The following is a 20,627-nucleotide window of genomic DNA, read 5'->3' on the forward strand; positions in this document are numbered from 1 at the left end:
ACTGGACTTCAACAGCTTAAATTTCAGTAAAAACTGGAAAATTGGGGGTGTTCTAAAACTCTTGACCATTAGAGTATGTATATATATATATATATATATATATATATATATATATATATATATATATATATATATATATATATATATATATATATATATATATATATATATATATATATATATGTATGTGCCAAAAGGCATACACTGTATATATGTGTGTATATATATATATATATATATATATATATATATATATATATATATATATATATATATATATATATATATATATATATATATATATATATATATATATATATATATATATATATATATATGCCTGGTGTTGGCGCAGTGGTTAGGGCAGCGGCTTGGGATCCAAAAGGTCCTGAGTTCAAGCCCCGTTGGGCCACTGAATTAATACACCAGGGGGTTGACTCAGCCTGTCATCCTTCTGAGGTTGGCGAAATGAGTACCAGTATACTGGGCCGGTGTATACCCCGGTTAAAATAGGTATACCATATCCCTGTGTCGTAAGAGGCGACCAGGGTTGCGTCAGGAAGGGCATCCGGCGTAAAACATGTGCCAAATCACGATGCGGATCATAAGGATGATCCGCTGTGGCGACCCCTAACGGGAGCAGCTGAAAGAAGAAGAAGAAGAGATATATATATATATATATATATATATATATATATATATATATATATATATATATATATATATATATATATATTATATCCCAGAGCAGAGAAAATGGGTTGTGCATTTCAGAAATTTATTTCATAAATTTTCTTGAGTCGATAAAGGTTTTCAATTTATTAAAATGAATTCTAGCAGCAGAGCTTTATTTGCTGTTAATGAATGAAGAACTCCCAAGTCAAATGTAACATTTATATTCAGATTACAGAATGATTCAGCTTGATGGTCAGTGCACATTTGTCTTTTAATTACTCTCGAATTACTTAGCAACAAGGAAAGAAAGTCTTTTTTTTGTCGATTACAACCACTTGACCTCTTACCTCATTATTTTTCCCTCTTCCAGCCAGAAAAGAACAGCTCTTTGCTCCCGCTGTTGGTCTCTGCGCAAATACTTTTCATCCCAATGATAATATTTTGCAACGTGTCTCCTCGTTCTCACACAAGCTCGTTTTTTGAGCATGATGCCTGGTTCATTTTCTTCAACACACTCCATGGGTTTTGCAACGGATATTTCACTACACTCCTCACATCCTATGGACCGAAGTACGTATATTGTTTTGCCAGAATTTTCAAAATTATTGTTGTCCAATTGATTATATATCCTTTACCTGAAATCACGCATTGACAATCTTTTCCGAGTCACGGGCCAGAGTATGAATTTGGTATGCATCTGCAAGCGGCATTCCTTAGAATTATCCCCACCCATTGAAATAATGTTATCTCGGCACCTGAGCAGGTCTGATAGGTACAGTGGACAACACTCACATCTCAAGAGGCAACAATGATATTTCACTGAACTTCAGCACACCAGCAAAGCATTTAAGGAGGAAAACCAGGAAAATTTTAACCAAATGCAACCAAAAGTGTCGAATTGAACTCAATTCACTTCAAAAAGTGGATGGAAAGTTGAGACACCAGCATTGTCATGAATGGTGACTATTATGTGACAGAATATGAGAGTCCAAGCAGAGACTTCCAAGTTTATGTAGTCCATCTCCAATTTTGTTTTGTTTGATTTTTTTAAATGTAAATTACCCAAAACATGGCATAAAGCCACTCTAGGTAAGGGACTAAGAAATCTGAGTTGAGGGATACCTGAGTTTGGATGCCTTTCTCGAGATGTTCAACATTTGAAGATGAAGAGCTAAGATGAAGAGCTGGAGCACCTTCATCATCAACCTGGAATGGTGCAAAGAAGATGCTCAAACTGGTTTCTTCAATTCTAAAATCGGCAAAACAGGATTGGAAGTATTGGGACAAGCTATCAAGCCCTGTATAAAATATGTTTCCCCTGACTGTTTTCTGTTCCCAAAGACTTTGCGTGGAGCGGGGAAGTGAGATGCGTCGTTTCGCCCAAGTCTCATTTGTCACAACCGCAGTTTGTTTTGAAAAATATTTGATGTGTTTGTATGACTTGAATCGGTTGGCCTCTTTTCTGCCATTTGATCTCCAAGTCATTGACGTGTTGTAATGTCAATGAGGAATGCAAAATTGGCAGTTGAAATACCACTCAATTTCTCCCACTTGAACTTAAAGCGGTGGAATGCAGCTTCACCTCTGAGAAAACATCTCCCATTATCTTCCCTTTCATTGATTGAAGGGCCAGTGGTTCCTCGTTGACACAACTAATTGTTGACTTCTGGGATGAATTTGATCATTTGGGCTGTATCTCTTTTATCAGTACTTTTGACAACAGCTATGGAAAAGAGCATCAACATACTGAACTCTAATGCCTCCTTGCCCAATGAAGTTTGTGCTGATGTCATTTACAGTTTCATAAATTCCTCTCACCACAGTGCAGTGCAAGAGACTAATTTTCTCCATGTCTCTACACTTATCTGGGAAGAATATTTTCTTTACATCAGTGATACAGCCCTTTACAAACTCACCATCAGAGTATGGTTTGGAAATTTTTTTCCAGGTGTTACACAGAACGCAACTCACTCGGTGTCACCATTATTCTTCCTGTTCTTGAACAGTATCTGCTGCCCAAGTAATTTATCTTTCAACTTCTGCATAGTACATCTTCCACAAATTTTGTTGTAGTAATCGTTTTTTGAATCAGAATGTCTCTTGAGATTGTACTCCTTGAAACAAGCAAAGCTCTCAGAGCATGTCAAACACAGTGAAGAAAGAACTCTTCCTTCCCTTTTACTTGGAACACTCGGCATTCTTCGTCAATGTTCCTCAGCTTACTCAAAGTCGCCATGATCAGACCCAGCTTCATAACAATCACAAGTTGGTGTTGATTGAATGGGTGATGCTGCTCTATGAACAGCAAGAGACGATGGCCAGACACACTACTTGCTCAATTCAGTCAGATCATCATGTGGTGAAAGCACGGCCAACCACATTTAATACATTTTTGACTCCCTCTGTGGGCCGCACAAAATCACACTGCAGGAAGCATGCGTCCTATGGGCCACAGGTTGCCCATGGCTACCCAAGATGATCAGATGTTCACCTTTATTGAAAGAAAAAAAATGAGCAGCCCATACCATGCCTTCACGTGTTGGCCTTGTTTGCTGCCGTGAATAAGGTGTCATTAAGGCCTAAGTCACATTTTCCACGGCGGCCGTGGGGTCTCCAAAATGTACGGACACTAGCAATTATACGGCGGCCGCAGTATTTCCACGATCACACAATGTAGCAGTCACATATGTTTTTATTTTTCGGGGAGCCACACGGCGTATTTAGAAATTGTGGAGACCAAAAACGTGGGGTTGCCATACGGTCTTTGATTTGATGTCACACAGTGACCTTAAGGGGGCCCTGTGGCGGCCATATAATTTTCAAGGCAGACGCAAGGTAGCCTCAAGGTGCCCGCAAGGCGACCGCAGGGGGGACCTAAGGCGAACGTGTGGCCAGACGGACGGTAACGAATGGGTGAATTTTTTTTTAATTTTTTTTTACCAGTTTTTTTTTTTTCGGCTTGTCGAATTGCTACGGCGAATGTAGAAATGAAAAAAGTTATAACTCCACGTTATAATTCCACGGTGACCCCTATGGCCTGCAAAAGATAGCCAAATGGCGTAGGGCCACCCTGAGGCCACTGCAGAAATTCTGCGGCCGCTGCACGTTTCTGTCAATTCAGAGGGTGTATGGCCGCCGTATCCTCGCCATAGAGCAAATGTTTCTTAGGCCTTAGCAGCCATGAGTTTTATGCCAGTCACTCACAACAGCTGAAACAACAATTGTTACCAGTGTTCCTCAAGGAAGTGGCTGAAAATATAGACGTCATCCAGATACTGAAGATGATCCTCCCACTGCAGCCCTGTCAAGACGGGCTCACAATCATCGGGGACATCTCTTCACAGTGGTTGTACCCCTCAATGCAAGTCATGGACCAAACTTTCCCCATTCTTCCCACATTTGACAGGGCAGCCCGGTCACGGTCAGTGCCGATCGGTCCCAATGGACTGGCCCTTTCCCTCTTCTCTCTCTCTCTCTCTCTCTCTCTCTCTCTCTCTCTCTCTCTCTCTCTCTCTCTCTCTCTCTCTCTCTCTCTCTCTCTCTCTCTCTAACTCTGTTGCAGCCCTAATTTTGTGAAGGCGGGGGTACACAATCCTGTATGCGAGGGATCTTTGGGTCGCTCTTGGAAGATCGATTGGCTGTCTCCATGCTGCAGGCTTGTTTAAGAGAACTGTCCAGAGCTATACAACAATGCGTGTATACAACAATGCTGCCTGTCAGCCAGGACTGAGCCATTATTTTGCATGCCATAACCAGTCTTTACGTTACAAAAAGTTGTGATTTCTCCATTGAGTTGGCAACCTGTGTCAGCATTTCATGTTGTTGGACATCTGCAGTACCATGCTGGTGGCTGCTCAGATCTGAATGTGACAATGCATCAGATTTTGTACCTTGCCTCCAACCAAGCCATCACCTTCACTTTTCACTTCCCAACATAAGATTGCCTCCTCTATCCACAAGCATGTGAGTTGAGTGCAGCTCACCACTGCACCATACATTGGCAGCAATCTTTGGTCACCACCACCTGATGGCCCTGTATGGTTAGCTCGCTGCCCATATAAGTCAATGTATTGGTGATGGTGCTCAGTGAATCCTGTTGCACAGTCACTTTGCCTGCAAATAACCTTTCTGGTCATAGCATGTGAGAAAACACCTATGACTTCTTTGATCCCTTTATAAAAAATGGAAATCACCCCAAACAAGGCCTAAAGCCAACCGAAGTAAGGGGCTAAGGGAAGGTTCGATAAAGTAGATAAAGATAAAGATAAAGTAAAACAAAATATAAGAAAGAGAAAAATAACAAGAAAAACATCTAAGACACTGGAAGTAGCAGAAGTCATGTGAAATGCGAATGAATCTCAAAGATGTAAGAGATAGGAATTGGCATTCCTCTTGAAGCTGAGTATATCATAGGATAATGGTAAGCGCATTATAGTTCATCAATTCCAAAGCGAGATAGCACGAGGGATAAAACTATTTGCATAGCCTTTTGTGCTGCACTTTGGATCAGCTTTCGTGCATGGGTGTGCAGGGATGGAAAACTGAGTCTTGAATCCAAACACTCAAACAGGAGGAACCAAGTTAGAAAGTCCAGCAGAACATTTGCCATGAAATATGTGTAGAACAGACAAAAAGTGGCAACTGATCGATGGTGAGAGAGCGGTTGAAGAGTTGAACCACACCAACCATGTTAACTATGCATTTCTGGGGCTTATCAAGGAAAGATAAGTGGCAAGCTGGTGCTCTAGCCCAAATGTGTCATCAATACTCCATGAGGGGAAGCATAGTTGTCTTATACAGGGACAAGAGAGCATCAAGAGGAACATACCTCTGTGCTCGATAGAGACAACCAACTCACTTCAAAGCCCTCTTAGCAATACAAGATGTGTACTTATCCCAATGGAGGTTAGAGGAGATTTTCAGACCAAAAAGCCGAAGTTCAGATTATTCTGTTCGGGTTGCAGACCCCATCTGCACAGAACGGAAAAACCTGTTTCTAGAGTGAGGCAGGGACAACAATTTAGTTTTCTTTGCATAGGTTACCAGCCAGTCATGCCTCCACAACAATGCATTCTCCAAATCATTATCCAGCGAAACTACAACCTCATTAGGAATACTATTGAGTGAATCAGCAGATGCACAGTAAAGTGAGGAGTCATCAGAATACATGGCTCGCTGAGACAAAACATTATCAGGAAGATCATTGATATAAACAAGGAACAGAGTGGGACCAAGGACAAAGCCCTGTGGAACACCAGAATTGATAGAGTTTGAAGGAGAAGATTGACCCTCGAGTACCACCTTATTCTTACGATTTGTAAGGAATGCCAAAATGATTGAATTAATCACACCAGATGCAGCGGCCGAATGAATCTTGTTGAGCAGACCCTTGTGCCACACTGTATCAAAGGCTTTTGAGATATCCAAAGCAACTAATCTAGCTTCACCCTTGAGCTCCAATGCCTTGTTGAAATGATCGATAATTAAAGAGAGCAGAAAGCCATACTGGCAGTCATTGAGAAGTTCATTGTCCTCCAGATGGATGAGTAGTTAATTGATGAAGCATTCAAACACCTTAATTATTACAGGAAGCAGGCTGATGGGGCAATAGTTGCTTGGCTCAGACTTCTCATCAGCACCCTTGAAAAAGGAACAATGGAAGCGACTTTCCAGGATTAAGGAAACACCAAAGCAGACAAGCACAGGTTGAAAAGCTTGGAAATAATTGATGATAGTTCAGGACAACACATCTTCAATACAATCACAGGGATTCCATCAGGACCATTCATGTTTGAGTGATCTCGAGTACAAATAATTCTGGCAACGTTCTTTGGAATTATAAATGGAACAGGAATATTTGAGTCTGTACCAGATGGAAATCAGGAAGAGGGTGTCCATGATCATTAAGGGTAGAATTTGAAACAAAGCAACATGAAAAGAGGTTATCCTTATCCAGATATGAAGTAACAATATCAGGTTCATGAAAGAGAGGAGGTACAGAAGATTTATTACGTTCAAGTACACTGTTCGCAATCTGCCAAAAGTCTCGAGAGCAAATACGCTGAGTCACAATGAAATTGGCTACAGGAGCTGCATATTGCTTCTTAGCATCCTCATGTATTGTCAGGAAAGGCCAGATCAGATCTGAGACTTTCTGCAGGTATCATGTAAACCTGTACTCACCTGTTTCATGGTCACGTTATCAGTGACTAAACCATCTCCCCCACCAGGCTTCCTGGTGAGGACGGTGTATGGATATGGACACCTAGCAGGATTGAAAACAAAACCTGTCAAAGGGCAGAGAAGCCCATTGTGAGCCAATGGCCATCCATATCTGGTGCCCAACTGTGTCTATGGACATCCTCCTGCAGTTGGGTACTTCTCCATAGAAGGTTTGTGGCAGGATTTTCACTCCAACCACCGTAAAATACTTTATTTCACAAAACAGACAAAAAAACACAAGTAACAGTGAAAACACGCTCCGTGGGAGTACTTCCTGTGCAGCTGACCTTCACATTGCAGCTCGCCAGATGACGGGATTGGTGAAATGCCTTTGGAATCCCTATTCTTTCATTATAGGAGGAAAAGCACTGGGTAACCTTCTTGGGTAGGACTTCGGTGGTGTGTGTTGGGGTGGTGCTGAGGTGTCACCAACCAGATGGCGGTCCCTTCTGGTTAACCTGAGGTGGTCCATTCTGGTGGTTGCCTGGAATGTCTGATTCCTACGATAGGATGATAATGTGTCTGTTTTCATCTGAGCTCAAGCATTTGGACATCAGTATTGTTTCACTCTCTGAGGTTCAGAGACCAAATAGTGGAGAGGTCATTGCGGGTGGTTACATGTAATTCTGCTCTGGTCATGCTGATGGTTACCATGCACAAGGTGTTGCCATAGATGTGTCCATCAAGCTGACTCCCATGATAATTGAGGAAACACCCGTCAATGAGAATATTATAAGAATGAGTATTCATCACTTTTGGGTGTCATTTCCTTGGACTCTGTGTATGCTCCGACTGAGGTGAGTGATCTCACTGTGAAGGAGGCATTCTCTGCCATGCTCAAATCTGTGGTTGACTGTTGCCCCATTGCAGCACTCTCTGAGGGTCAGAGACCAGACAGTGGTCAGCTTAGGTGAGTGGTGACATCTTCTACTGCTCTGGTCATTCTGATGGTTACCATACTAAAGGGGTTGCCATAGCTGTGTCCCACAAGCTGACTCCCATGATCATTGAGGAAACACTGGTCAATGAGCGTATTATGAGACTTAGGATTCGTCACTCATTGGATATCATTTCCCTGCTCCTTGTATATACTCCAACTGAGGCAAGTGATCTCACTCTGAAGGAGGCATTCTATGCCATGCTCGAGTCTGTGGATGATCGGTGCCCGAGGCAAGATACTCTGCTAGTCTTGGGGGATTTCAAGGCATCAACTGCAACTGATCGGGATGGTGATGAGACATGTGTTTGTCCCCATTGGTCTTGAAATGTGAATCAGAATATTGCTAAGTTCCTTGACTTTGGAAGAAGTTGTGGACTCAGGGTAGCAGTTTCATGGTTTCAGCACCCACAGGCTCATCGCTGGACTTAGTATTTCAATGCTGGTGGTGTCTCAAAAAATATTGGCCAGGTGCACATTGTTGGGCACAGGAGGCCGATTCAGAACTGCAGGGTCTACCGGAGTGTTCATTTTCTCAATAAACACCAGAGGCTAGTAGTGGCATCTCTGAAGTTTCAGCTTAAATCGAGGAGAATAGCACCATTCAAGGCCATCTCCACTCATGGCTCGCAGACTTCCTCTCCTGTCGCAGTCAACGTGTGGCCCTAAATGGAGTTCTTTCATCCCCTCTTCCTGTGCAGGCTGGAGTTCCTCAAGGTAGCGTTCTGGGCCCTGTTCTTTTTCTGGTTTTATCAATGATCTCTCGGACTCTCTGGAAAATCCTCTATTTCTCTTTGCCGACGACTCCACCCTCTGCCGTACCATCTGTCATCCTTCAGACCGGCAAGCAGCAGCTTCTTCGCTCACTGCAGATCTGGATAAAATCACAAACTGGTCCAACACGTGGAACATGTCTTTCAATCCAGACAAATCTCACACTCTCACTATGTCTCTTCGAAAGGACCGTTTACAAAACCCCCCCATCCACTTTCTCAACAATCCTCTGGAAGAAGTCTTTTCTTTCAAGCTTCTAGGTCTCACTATCTGCCATGATCTTTCCTGGGAAAGTCACATTTCCAACCTCGCCTCAAAAGCCAGTCGCCGACTGGGAATCCTCCGTCGTGCTAAGTCCTTCCTCGGCCCTCTTGAGCTCCTGACCACTTACAAAGCTTTTGTCCGTAGCCTGATGGAGTACTGCTCTCCCCTCTGGGCTGGTGCTCCTGCCTCCCACCTTTCTCGGCTTAACGCTGTCAAAACCAGGGCATTTAAGATCATCGGCATCTCCCGCAATGAAGCTGAGTCTTTGGGCCTCTCACTCTCACTTTGGGCAGGTTGGTCGGTGGTCTTTCTGTCTTCTACCGACTCCTCTCCAGCCTTGCCCCCCCTGCTCTCTCTGCGATTTGTCCCCACCACATTTCCACAGGGCGCTCAAGGTCCGCCAACAACCCAATTCTGGTAAAACTACCAAAATCACGAATCACTGCTCATCTTCACTCTTTCATTCCTCTTTTTTCCCGCCTTTGGAATAAACTTCCTCACTCTATTCTTTCCCATTCTTCCCTCCAGGCTTTCAAAACAGCTGTTCACCACCACCTCTTATCTTCCCCCATCCAAATCCTCGATCTTTTCTACCCCCGATAATCCACCCAAGCCCACTTCCTTCATTTCTCCTGCTTTCCTTCCTGAAAGTCCCTGAAATGTCCATCTTCTCTTCGCCACGTTCCCCGTCCCATCCCCATCCCTCTCCCTTCCACAGTTCACCTAATGTGTCTGTTCCCCACTGTTTTGTCCCTTCCACTCCCGCCCCTATTGTCTCATGCCTCCTTGCTGTGAGTTGTGTGTTTGCTCTCATACGAGCCTCGACCAAGGTATACAAAAAAAAAAAAAAAAAAAATCCCAGCTTAGGCTGAATGTTGGCAAGCTCGGTGATAAGAGAGTAGCTGAAGAGTTTGCAAACAGGTTGAGTTGGGATTTACGAGGGTCCTGGTGTTTTGGGGAATCCTGAAGAGCTGTGGATTGCATTCAAGACTACCATCCTTGATGTTGCCAGTGGATGTCTTGGAACTCACCATCAGGCGAGGAAGAACGATGTCTCCCAAGGGACACTGGATACCATTGAACAGAGTCGCATGGTCAGGGTTATTGGCAGAGCTGAGCTGTTCAGGGAGTTGAGGCATAAGACTGAATGTGTGCTGAGGGTGGTAAGGAAGCCTATGTGTGAGGAATCTGTGAAGGGGTAGAGCATCACATGTGGTCAAGTGATTCTCATCCTGCTCACAGAGGAATTCATGCATTGTGTTCCTTCAAGACCCTCCCTCGATGTACTGCAGTTGGAGTGGAGTGTGGTGGGCTCTTGGCAGAGGAGTCCGAATTTAAGGCCTGCTGGGCCGGTTTCTTTTTGCGGCTGTTCCAGCCTAACCCACCAGCTGTTGAGTTGGACATCTGGGGTGTAACTATTCCAATTGCTGATCCTTCATTCAACTGTGAACTACTTTAATTTGTGAAAACACTTGGTGCGTTGAATCAGATGAAAGTGGGCAAAGCTCCTCGGACCTGTGCTGTCCATGCTGAGCTTCTCAAGTCTGGTGGAAATGCTGAACCCGTGCCATTGCATGCAGTTCAGTATTCTCTGTGGAACACAAGCATGATCCCAACTGACTGGATGAGGTGCTTTGTTGTCCCTCTCTGGAAAGGGAGGGGTGATCACCAGGACTGCAACTGCTTCTGAGAAGTGACACTGCTCTCAGTTCCAGGTAAGCTCGGATAATTGTTGATATGGTTCTCCACCATCTGCTAGAGCATCAGCAACAAGATAACTCAGGCTTCACACCAAAGAGGTTAACGATTGACCATATCCTTGCTCTTTGGGTCCTCAGCGAATGCAGACGAAAATTTTGGCAGGGGCTGCTTGCAGCTGATGTTGATCTCCGCAAAGCTGTTGATTCAGTGAATTGGGAGACCCTCTAGAGGATTCTCTGTCTTTGTGGGGTGCCACCAAAATGGAACAATCTGATTTCTTAACTATACTCTGGTAAATAGAGTGCTGTGAAGTGTAGTGGTTCATCTCTGACATGTTTCTAGTTGTTGCTGGAGTTTCTCGGGGGTGTGTTCTGGCCCCCAGACTTTTCACTGCTTGGATGGACTGGATTCTGGGGAGGAGGTCAGAGAAATCAAGTTGTGGTGCATCGTTTGGGAATGTCAAGATCTCTGACATTGATTTTGTAGATCATTCAGTCATCTTTGCAGAGATGCTGGATATCCTTATGGGGGCACTCAAGGCATTGAATGACGAGTTGGGGCCCCTGGGATTATGGGTTTCCTGGGTCAAAACGAAGATTCAGGCTTTCATTGACATCTTGGATGCTGCCATCTTGTCTGTACCTGTTTGTCGTGAGGATGTTGAGGTCACGGAGAGACTCACTTGCCTTGGCATTGATGTTCATGTCTGCTTATTGTGAGCCAGAGGTCAATGGATTCCTCAGTCGGGCCTGGGGAGTCATGGATTCACTGGATCATGGGGTGTGGTGCTGTTGGTACCCATGCAGGACGAAAGTCCGAATCTTTAAGTGCTTCCTTTGTGCTTCTAGTCTTGCTCTACCGATGTGAGATTTGGACTCTGACCAGGGATCTGAGATGGAGACTTTGCTCCTCCAGTATTGTCTTTTCAGAGAATCCTTGGCTATTCCTGGTCAGACTTTTTGTCCAATGATTGGTTGCTGAGAGAGACTCAGATGAGATTAGTTACCTGTGTAGTCCATGAGCATCAGCTGCGTTGTGTGGTCATGTGGTTCCGTTTCCTGATGCTGATCCTCCTCACCAGATGCCTCAGCGAGGGAGCCTCATGTGTGGAGGAGGTCAACGGGCCGACCACATGCCTCGTGGTTGTAGCAGGTTCATCTTCATGTCATGGAGACAGGGAAGGGCTTGACATATGCCTGGGGAATGGCCATACGGAAGCCCCTGGCGTACCAGTGAAAGTGGGTGCAGTGATGTGCTGCTCTGGCACATGCTCCCAGACTTGACCTGATCCTCAATAACTATTTTACAGAGGTTACATGCTTTGCATAACAGACATTTGCACTCCATAGATCCTTGTACATTATATTGCTAAAATAGTGGTTGCAATGAGCAATTGCTGATGCACAAGCTGGAGTGAATCATGGATGGGAATGTACCTTCACTTCAAAGATATGTGAAGGAATGTAAATGTCCATACCATTGCAAATCCATTGGGATAATTTCTCGGCAGCCATATTCACCACCAAGACTAAAAGCTGAGGTCCATGGCACATCAGCAACAAATGAATGAAACCCATCCCAATCTGCTTTCTCAAACTGAAACCGTGCAGTGAAAAGGATGCACTGGAGTTCAGAATGAGGAGTAACAGACATAAACAGAAACAGTGGAATGATCTGAGGTGCAAATTGGAGGCTGGACATCAGTAATACAGTCACCAAGGTCAGAACACAAAAATATATCGAGCATGTATCCTCCATCGGAGACACGGTCAGGAATATGAGTGGGAGAGGAAACAATTTCAGGTGAGATTTTGAGAGATTTAGAAATTGTAGGTATGGATATCAGGAGTGTCATTATTAAGAAATTGTACCAGCCATTCCTTGTGGTGAACATTGAAGTCACCAAATTCCATGATGTTTGCAGAAGGGTGGAGTAAAATAGCCCTGTCAATGCTGTATGAGATTACATTGAACATGGCAGAAGAGGGAAAGGAATGCGAGCAATACAGAAAGAAGAGATATATGTTGTTGAATGCAGGAGAGCCAGGTGGAAACACATAAATTTGTGAGAGCGACTTTGAAGAGAATTTTCACAAGCTAAGGTAGGGAGTCCTTAACATTGATACCAAGACCATGAGGAGGGCGATCAAGTTTGTGAAAAATGTAACCTGGTAAGTTGAAATAAATAGAGTAGATGCCACTGTCCAACCAACACTCAGAGCCACCAGGTCAGGTGAGTTAAGCTGAACAAAAGATTGCGCAGCAGAAAAGTTGGAGCAAAAGCCCCTGACATTGGAGAAACAAGTATTAAAAGGAGTTGAGCATCGCTGAGCACAGGCTGGTGAATTGGCATGTGCAGCTGGAGATCTGTTATTCTTAGATTGTATAACCATATTGAAAAGTAGAACAAAAGCCAAACGAAGAAGAAGAATACATTAATGAAAGTGACCCAAACAAATTCACAAGCCAATCCAGGACATTCAGTAGGCTTTCACAAACTCATGAAAACAGTGTCATAACAATGCCATTCTGAGGGCCTCAGGAATGCAACCAAAAATGACTCCACAGAACACCCGCATACATGTCTATAAAGGAACAACCTCTTCGACTTTTTACACCTGTTGATTGATCAGCCTCTCAAAGCATTATCAAAGAGTTTGGGATCCTGTTCCACGAGGTGGCCATGACATGCGACATGTTTATTTCCGAGACCCTTCACAGAGACAGCATTTATAAGATCCCACAGGGAGTCCTGGTCAAGAAAGATGCAGAATATCTGAGGCAGAAGAAGACAAGGATGAAGAACAAGATTGTCTGGAGCCATTCACCTTTTCACAGAATTTTTTTCAAAACCCTTTTCACTGACCACTGTGAAGGTGAGGGTGACTTGACTAAGCGGGAAAAAATCCTACTCCCAAAGATGTGACTACTCGAGTGTGACTCCTACCCATTGACCTGCATGCCTCGGTAAGACCTACCAGGAGCAAAGCTCCTGCCAGTGTAGCTCCCCAGGCCACGGGAGCATGCAATCTTCCCCACAACGATCAAAGTGGTCATCACAATCGGGAAAAGAATGGTCACAGACCCTCGATTCAATGTGGCAAGGTCCTACACTGTCCTAAAGTTCTTCCAAAGTCATTGGACTTCTTCCAAAGTTATTGGACAAAAAGTCTGACAAGGAATAGCCTACAAGGCAAGGTCCTAAGGAGCAGATTTAGTTACATGTGCCAATTCTCATCCCCCTGCATTGCTCCTCCAGCTCCCTTAAAGGGAGGAGCATGTGGGTGGCAAGCCTGTCCAACAACTCGGCGATTTGTCATTGATGAATGTTGATTTTGGTGTCATATGAAAGTCTATCTGGTCCACAACAATTTTAGAACACATTCACTTCAGGTATACTCACATATATGCCTCCATGAGAACCCCACCCCCTCCAAGGGGGGGGGGAGTGGAATGTTCTCATGATCCCCAGTCCAGAAACAGCTGCCAAGAGACCCTTTGTATGACACATGAAATCTATCTTCTTCTTTGTATTACTAAAACTCTCATCTTGTATGTATGCATGTATGTATGTATGTATGTATGTATGTTCCCAAAATACAGCCATAACGGTACACGATAGCGCAAATTTTTTTCAATCCACCTTACTCACCATTCCACTAACATTAGAACCTGCTGCTGCAATTTCACATTCTGCAGAACTGTGTTTTGGTTTTTTGTAGCAGCTTGCATGCCATGCTGTTTTCTTTCTCTTTCTCTCAGAAAACCATTTTCTTGTTAAATGAGTTTTTGCTCGCTTGGAAACTTGGTATTTTACCAGGCACTTTCTCACTTTAGAGTTTGGATTTTACGTACCCCCTTGCCCAAAGTATCAAACCACAAGGATGCTGATGTGACTGCATAAAATTTACCAGGCCCCCAGTAAATAACTACTTCGGAAAAATTAGACCTTTCTTTGCAACTCGGTGAGGTAAAATTGATTGTCAAAGGCGGTCCAAATCGCTGTGCATAAGGCATTTCTTTCCTTCATTATCATTCAGGATATGTCCTCGGCTGTTGCATTGCAGTACCGCTGGCAGCACTCTTGCCTTCTCAACATCATGCCAATTATTCAACCTGAATTGGTATAAGATTAATTACATCAGGAGCACCAATCATGGCCTTTTTTGATGTCGTTCTGGAGGAAAAGAATGTCTTAAATGAGAGTGATCCATATTCTGTCATAGTTTGCTGACCACTTCCCTCTACATATGCCTGATACAGATATTGCCAGACATGTACATAAGAATGTCATGAAGTCTACTTTTTTCACACGTGTACAAAACTTTGGGGAAGGAGGATTTTTCCAAATTTATTGCAATTAAGAATGAGGATGAGGTTGATAACAAGAAGGGGGAAATAATATCGTTGTAGATTGGTATTGCCCTCCTGGGTAGATCGACTCGGTGTTATTCATGTTGTGCTCATACATCTAGCGCACTCCACAGTGCCCAGTTGATTTTTTTTGGAGCTCTCATATTTCCCTCTGGTAGTCCCCCCCCCCTTCCTCCTCCTCCACCCCCACTCCGCAATTCCTTTTTTATCTCTGCTGTCTCTGCTGATGAACGCGCCGGAGGCATTATGTTGTTGGGTTATCCTTCTGTACATACTAATTTCTGTTTTCTCTGCAACCACTTATCCGATTGACACGAAAATTTCATCACAAGTGCAACTACTCATGTAGAATGTTTGTTGATAAATATGATGTAATAGGTCGTATGGTGTAGCAGTCATGTTGAAAAAAGATTTAATAAAATTGGACCTCTGTGTCTCCGAAAGCGCGACAAAAAAAATTGAAACTTGGCACATGTGAAGTACTCCCAAATGGGAAACGAGTGTGATTTTTGACGTTTTCATTGGTGGCTTCATTATGACGTCATAATTAAATATTAGAATTCTGTATCTTATCAGTTTGAAAATTTGAGGGTCATCTCAGACTAAATTATATTGAGGGGAAAAAAAATCATGACGTCATCGATCACATGGTTCGACAGCCATATAGTTAACATAAAAACATTCAAAAATCTCTGAAACAGCCAAACAGATTGAGGTGAAATTTTACAGGTATGATCACCTCTTCATGAGGAACAAAATGTTGTCCACCTGTGATGTCATGGGTCATATTTTGGCAGCGATGAGTTTTTGAACACCACTCCTTTAAAAATCTGCCTTTCGAGAATGGCTTGACAGATCAAGAGGAAACTTCACCCACATGCTCCCCAAGCCTCGGGGATACCAGTGTGCTCATGAATAATTTATCGGTCACATGGTCTCGCAGCCACATTAGTTTGAATGAAAATATTTGAAAATCATTTCTCTTAAACCGCTTCATGAATCAAAGTGAAACGTCACAATCATGGTCTAGCAGTCAGAATTATTTCATATTTTTTTATCTGGGTTTCGGGATTTAAATCAAACTTGGAACATATGTGTATGATGATGTAATGATGTGGGCGGAGGCATATCTGGCAACGTTGTGACGTTGAAGAATGCCTTTCTTTTTTTTTGTCTTTCTTATTTGATTGGAATGCATTGATTGAAACGTGTTAGTAATATAAAGATTGTTTTTTATTTCCACAGAATGGCAACCCCGAAGAATGCAAAAACAGCTGGAAGTCTCATGGTGTTTTTTTTGTCTTTTGGTTGTATTATTGGTGCTGCAATGTCTTTCCTCATTCGTTGGATTATATGACATCACAGCTGAACTTCATGTCATGTCTTTCACTTTTACTTTGGTCATTAAATATAATTATGTCAATAACAGTTCAATTTCTTGGTTATCTCGGTATACATTGCACAGGATTTGTGTGTGCAGAACGTTCAACCTGCCTCCAGGGGGAGCTGGATGAAACCACACCATGAAAGCATAAATGACATCCGGTCATGGGAATATTAAATCTGAGAAAAATAGATAATTTGTTTGACTGGAAAGCAAATCTTGTATTGCAATACCAATGATATTGATGCATCAGTTGGTTTGGTTAATGCAAATCCTCTGAGCCAAAGGTCTGATGGGAAATATTCCTCTTTGTACAAGTTGCCCTTTGCTCTTTGTCGCACTGGTTTCAGTCATGTACTCATTGCCTATTATATTCATTTTTTGTTAAACCAATAACCTAATGTCTTATCCTGTATTCCTTTGTCCCGCTTCTGGACTTTTGTTTAATTCTCTCCATGTCCATGGTTACCTGCTTGATAACACTGCAACTTTTGCCATTACTTATGTCATTTGCTGTCCAGTTAGTGGACACGTTTTACATTTCTGTGTTCTTTTACCTATATGCTTATCAGACCCTCTCCGCTCCCTTCAAAGTATATAAATGCCAGAAAAAGTAATCTGAGGGGAGTGAAAAATTCATTGTGGATGCTTACATCTGAATGATTTTGAACTCCTTGCTACCAAGTTAAAATAAAAATTTTCTCTGAAGGAAAGTACTTTCTGTTGTGGACAATGAATTAATTGGTGTCTTTCATTTGAGTAACAGGATTTACATCGAGTTGGCTAAATGTTAAAAATAAAATTCCACAACAACTACAAAATTCTACAACAGTTGGTGCCATGACATGGAGGTGCTAAATCCCTGGAGGCAGTCCATGGTCTGGAACGGCGATCGCTTGAGCAAGGTAAGCAGAGAGCATTCCCTGACGGCGGGCCTGTTCCAAGCGGGTAACATACTTCGAACAAAGGAAAGTACATGTCAGAGAATTTTATTGATAGAAATAGAGAGGATCCTGTGATTCGAGGCCGCTGCGGTTCGAGTCCACTTTGACGGGGAGTTTGAGTCTTCGCCATACCTTGAGCGAGTTCGCGACTCGGCTCACTGTGCTGTACTGGGAACAGCAAAAGAAAGGGTGGGTTGAAGTCCCACCTGCGCAAAGAGAAGGGTTTGAGTCCCAGATCTCGCTGTGTGATAAAGTGTGATTGTTATGTGATTGTGTGGATTGAATTTATGTTGTTCGAAGGATATGTACTATATAGTTGCATTATTGCAGTGCTGGCCAGCATTTATTGTGTTTTGAGCATATATTGTATACTATATGGTATTTGTGACCTGTTAACGGTTTGAAAGATGGGAAATACTGGTGGAAAGAGTGATGAGATTGTTTGTATGAAGACCTGCTGTGAACTTATGGCACGAAGCAACCTGCCTCAGGCCACGCAGAGGGACATACGCGAGATATATGTTTGACAAATATGGGCCTGATTATGTGAGCGACGTTGCAAATTGGTGCATTTGGACTATGAACAGTACATTGCCTTTTCCTGAAAATGGTACTTTTGATCGTGATTGTTTGGATCATTTGAGGAAAGTGGTGGAGGAGAAAAGAAAGGACAAGAAGGCCTCGAGCCACGTACATATCGGAGTGTGCATGGATTGGATGGAGGAATGTCGTGACAGGGTCGAAAAGACGTGGCTGTTAAACCTGAAGGATCAGCTGGACCAATTAACCATGCAGATGCCAGTAAGACTTGAAAATAAATAAAAGAGGAAACAATAAGCTGCACCTGTCAGATTTGAGGATGATGATGAGGAGTCAGATAGGTGGCGAAGTAACATAGCTCCGATGGCACAGCCACTCGAGGATGAAGAACCGGGCCCAGCAGGCGCAGTAGGAGATGATGGCACAGGGCAGGAAGAGGATCGATGAGGAGACAGAGGAGTAATTAAAGAGGAGAGTAAGGAAGCTGAGACACAACGCAGAGAGAAGGCTCCTCTTGGTGACAAGGTCGGAGTGCAAACCCGATCCAGAAAGGTCACGTTGGAGGCTGCGAAGGAAGAAAATGAAGAGGCACTGATCGGTGCGTTTCCTTTGCGAGATTACCTGGGGGCCAGAGTGGTGCAAGCAATATATCGGCCATGGGGTTCCGAGTTAAGGACCATTGCCAACGATATGCCGAAGGTGCGAGAGGATCCGGAAAAAATTCAACGAGTGTTGCGTGTGATTGTGGAATGCCATCGGCCAACTTATATGGATATGAATATCTTGAAATTAATTGTGCCCGAGGGGTTACTCTGACAACTTAAACAGGTAGTGGGATGGCCAAGTGAAGTGCCTGGAAACAGAGATGAGCTCACAGAACATATGAACAAGCTCATTGAGTCGGTGACAGAGGTTGCACCACTCAAAACAGATCGGGGGAAAATACAGGCGTGCAGACAGCGCTCGCTGAGCTGAGGACCCGTTGGGCTTTTTAGAATGGTTACGGAATATGTATCAGCGTCACTCTGGATTAAAAGATGAGGAAGGTGTCCCATTCTCTCATGCGTTCAACAATGGTTTGGCAGCCAAATTGCAGAGCGAGATGAAGCGAGTGTGTATTGGCTGGGAATCAAAAGATGTAAAGGATTTAATGCAATAATGTGACCATTGCAGTTCATTGATAGAACAGTGTCGGGATGAGATGGAGGCGAGACTGATGCCGGCCCAGGTTAATGGGCAAGGAGAATGGACGAGTGGGAGAAATGCAAGGTATTATGCGCACTACCGTGGGCTGAGCCATAACCGTGGCCGATCACAACACAGAGACCTGAACAGAGAGGCATGTCGTGCGTGTGAGCAACCAGGTCACTAGGCCAGGAAGTGCCCGAACAGCAGGAATGGTCTGACTTACGGTATGAACGGACCATTCGGGGAGAGGCGAGCAGTACAACCAAACAGAGATGGAGGTGCATATTCCCATCAGCAGGATGGCTGGGGAACACAGGCTGAGCAAGCTGGCTCATTTCCACCCCCTCCACCGCAGAGCTTATTTCCACCCTGTCCACCGCAGAGTTCATTTCCACCCCCTCCACCTCAGAGTTCATGTCCACCTCATAACTCGTTCGCTCTATGACAGAGAACGGAAGGGATTTCGTCAGAATTACCCTTCCTGACTTCAAAACCACGTGACGAACCGAAATTGACTTTGACAATTGAAGGCCAAAAGATTCCTTTCTTGGTGGACACGGGGGCGACAAAATCTGCACTCAGAAAAATTGACTTCCCGAATGCACCTTTATCGCAGGAACAAGTAAAGGTAGTAGGAATATTAGGCGTTGCCATGGCGATCCCACTATCTGAACAACTACGGGTGGAGATTGGACCTTTGTCGGTGCAACATGCATTTTTGATGGCAACTGATATGCCAATTAATTTGTTGGGAAGAGATCTATTATGTAAGCTGAACTGCACAATGAAATGTACCCCTGAGGGAGTGTATTTGGATATACCTCACGAATCGCATAAAACTATGCTGAATTTATTGCAGGAAAATACAGAGAATCTTGTATACCGGTGGGCTGTGATGGATTGTGAAGCATCTAACCATTTGCAGGTGTGCATGTCCAATCTGAAAAAAGAGCGTACCGGAGGTGTGTGACTGGGTAAGTCAAAATCACATAGACATGGACAGGTTGCAGACTCGATTACATTGCATTGCAGATTGCGACGTTAAGGGAAAAGATAACGTCTATGCGAGGGAAACAATTTCGAAATTACACCAGGCTTTTGACATAACATTGGGGACAATGTGGATTGGGAAGCAAGGTATTGGCCTGGAGGTGCATCTGACGCAGGGACAATTAAAATTGTGGAACCAGCAGTCCAGTGTTACACCGCATGTTACCTTCGTGATTGCGAGAGGTTACCAAACAACAGACATTGGGCACATGGTGACCAGTTTGAAGAAAGCATCGGAAGTGACCTTGATGGGGTCGAGCCAAGTAAACGGACTATGGAGGATTGGAGCAGATGGATATTGTTGGTTGGGGTGTATAGGGAGTGTGAAAGCTGTGTTCGAGACTGTTGATCTCTCAGAAATATGTGGGTCTGTAAAATTACCTGAATTATTGGAGCAGGTCCCGTCTTGTCTGTGGGCAATACATGCTCACGATGCGGGGCAAATTAGAGGCATGCACCCAGTAAAGATCAATATAGATACATCAAAGAAGCTGCCTCGAAAACCGCAATACCCATTGTGTCCAGAAGCGGAAGCAGGGATAGCTCCCATAGTGGAAGCGCTATTGAAGCAAGG

At 43.7% G+C, this 20,627-nt stretch overlaps 2 protein-coding genes across 21 annotated transcripts in view; one reads left to right on the forward strand and one right to left on the reverse strand.

The window, feature by feature from the left end:
- Positions 1-17,034, forward strand: part of LOC147035687 (equilibrative nucleoside transporter 1-like) — a 223,139-nt gene extending 206,105 nt beyond the window's left edge. For 10 of the 11 annotated variants that reach the window (XM_085846682.1, XM_085846674.1, XM_085846704.1 and 7 more), the window contains 2 exons: positions 1,046-1,245; positions 16,193-17,034. In XM_085846682.1, coding sequence (XP_085702808.1) covers positions 1,046-1,245; positions 16,193-16,304 — 312 coding nt within the window. In that variant the 3' untranslated portion in view covers positions 16,305-17,034. The remainder of the gene's footprint in view (positions 1-1,045; positions 1,246-16,192) is intronic. The other variant, XM_085846713.1, reaches the window with a different exon arrangement.
- The window catches only part of LOC147035689 (uncharacterized), a 159,121-nt gene that overhangs the window by 73,715 nt on the left and 64,779 nt on the right, over positions 1-20,627 (reverse strand). For 6 of the 10 annotated variants that reach the window (XR_015049436.1, XR_015049434.1, XR_015049431.1 and 3 more), the window contains 2 exons: positions 19,227-19,442; positions 18,120-18,380 (listed from right to left, as the gene is read on the reverse strand). Coding sequence is in view for 3 of the 10 variants with exons in the window: in XM_085846764.1 (XP_085702890.1) it covers positions 18,120-18,380; positions 19,227-19,442 (477 nt within the window). In the remaining 7 variants the exon portion in view is untranslated. The remainder of the gene's footprint in view (positions 1-18,119; positions 18,381-19,226; positions 19,443-20,627) is intronic. The other 4 variants (XR_015049435.1, XR_015049437.1, XR_015049430.1 and 1 more) reach the window with 1 other exon arrangement.

Source organism: Eptatretus burgeri, chromosome 1, assembly GCF_056783735.1.
Source record: "Eptatretus burgeri isolate ZD-2024b chromosome 1, Ebu_testis_v1, whole genome shotgun sequence".
Lineage (NCBI taxonomy): Eukaryota > Metazoa > Chordata > Myxini > Myxiniformes > Myxinidae > Eptatretus > Eptatretus burgeri.